This window comes from Antrostomus carolinensis, unplaced genomic scaffold (genome assembly GCF_000700745.2).
Source record: "Antrostomus carolinensis isolate BGI_N321 unplaced genomic scaffold, ASM70074v2 scaffold30144, whole genome shotgun sequence".
Taxonomy (NCBI): Eukaryota; Metazoa; Chordata; class Aves; order Caprimulgiformes; family Caprimulgidae; genus Antrostomus; species Antrostomus carolinensis.
In genome coordinates, this window is record NW_010309187.1 from 1 (window position 1) to 265 (window position 265).

The following is a 265-nucleotide window of genomic DNA, read 5'->3' on the forward strand; positions in this document are numbered from 1 at the left end:
AGGCAGCTCTCATCCCCACGGCACCTCGCTGCTGCCGGCTGCCTCCCTCAGGAAGCCCATCCTGCTGTCCTCCCACAGGGAGAACAGCCTGGAGGAGTGTGGTCTGGAGCTGTACTTCATCCAGGACATGGAGATCCTGGGCAAGGTGACCACCCACGAGCTGAAGGAAGGTGGCGAGAGCATCCGAGTGACAGAGGAGAACAAGGAGGAGTACATCATGTGAGTGGCTGTCCCCGGGGACCCCCCGAGCGCCTACCCCCACCGG

The 265-nt window shown here is 63.4% G+C and overlaps 1 protein-coding gene across 1 annotated transcript in view; it reads left to right on the plus strand.

Annotated features, from left to right (window-relative positions):
• Positions 1–78: 78 nt before the first annotated feature.
• Positions 79–265, plus strand: part of LOC104523458 (NEDD4-like E3 ubiquitin-protein ligase WWP2) — a gene marked incomplete at its 5' end in the record, with an annotated part of 3,064 nt that continues 2,877 nt past the window's right edge. The window contains one exon of the mRNA XM_010166044.1: positions 79–219. Within this exon, the coding sequence (XP_010164346.1) occupies positions 79–219 (141 nt within the window). The remainder of the gene's footprint in view (positions 220–265) is intronic.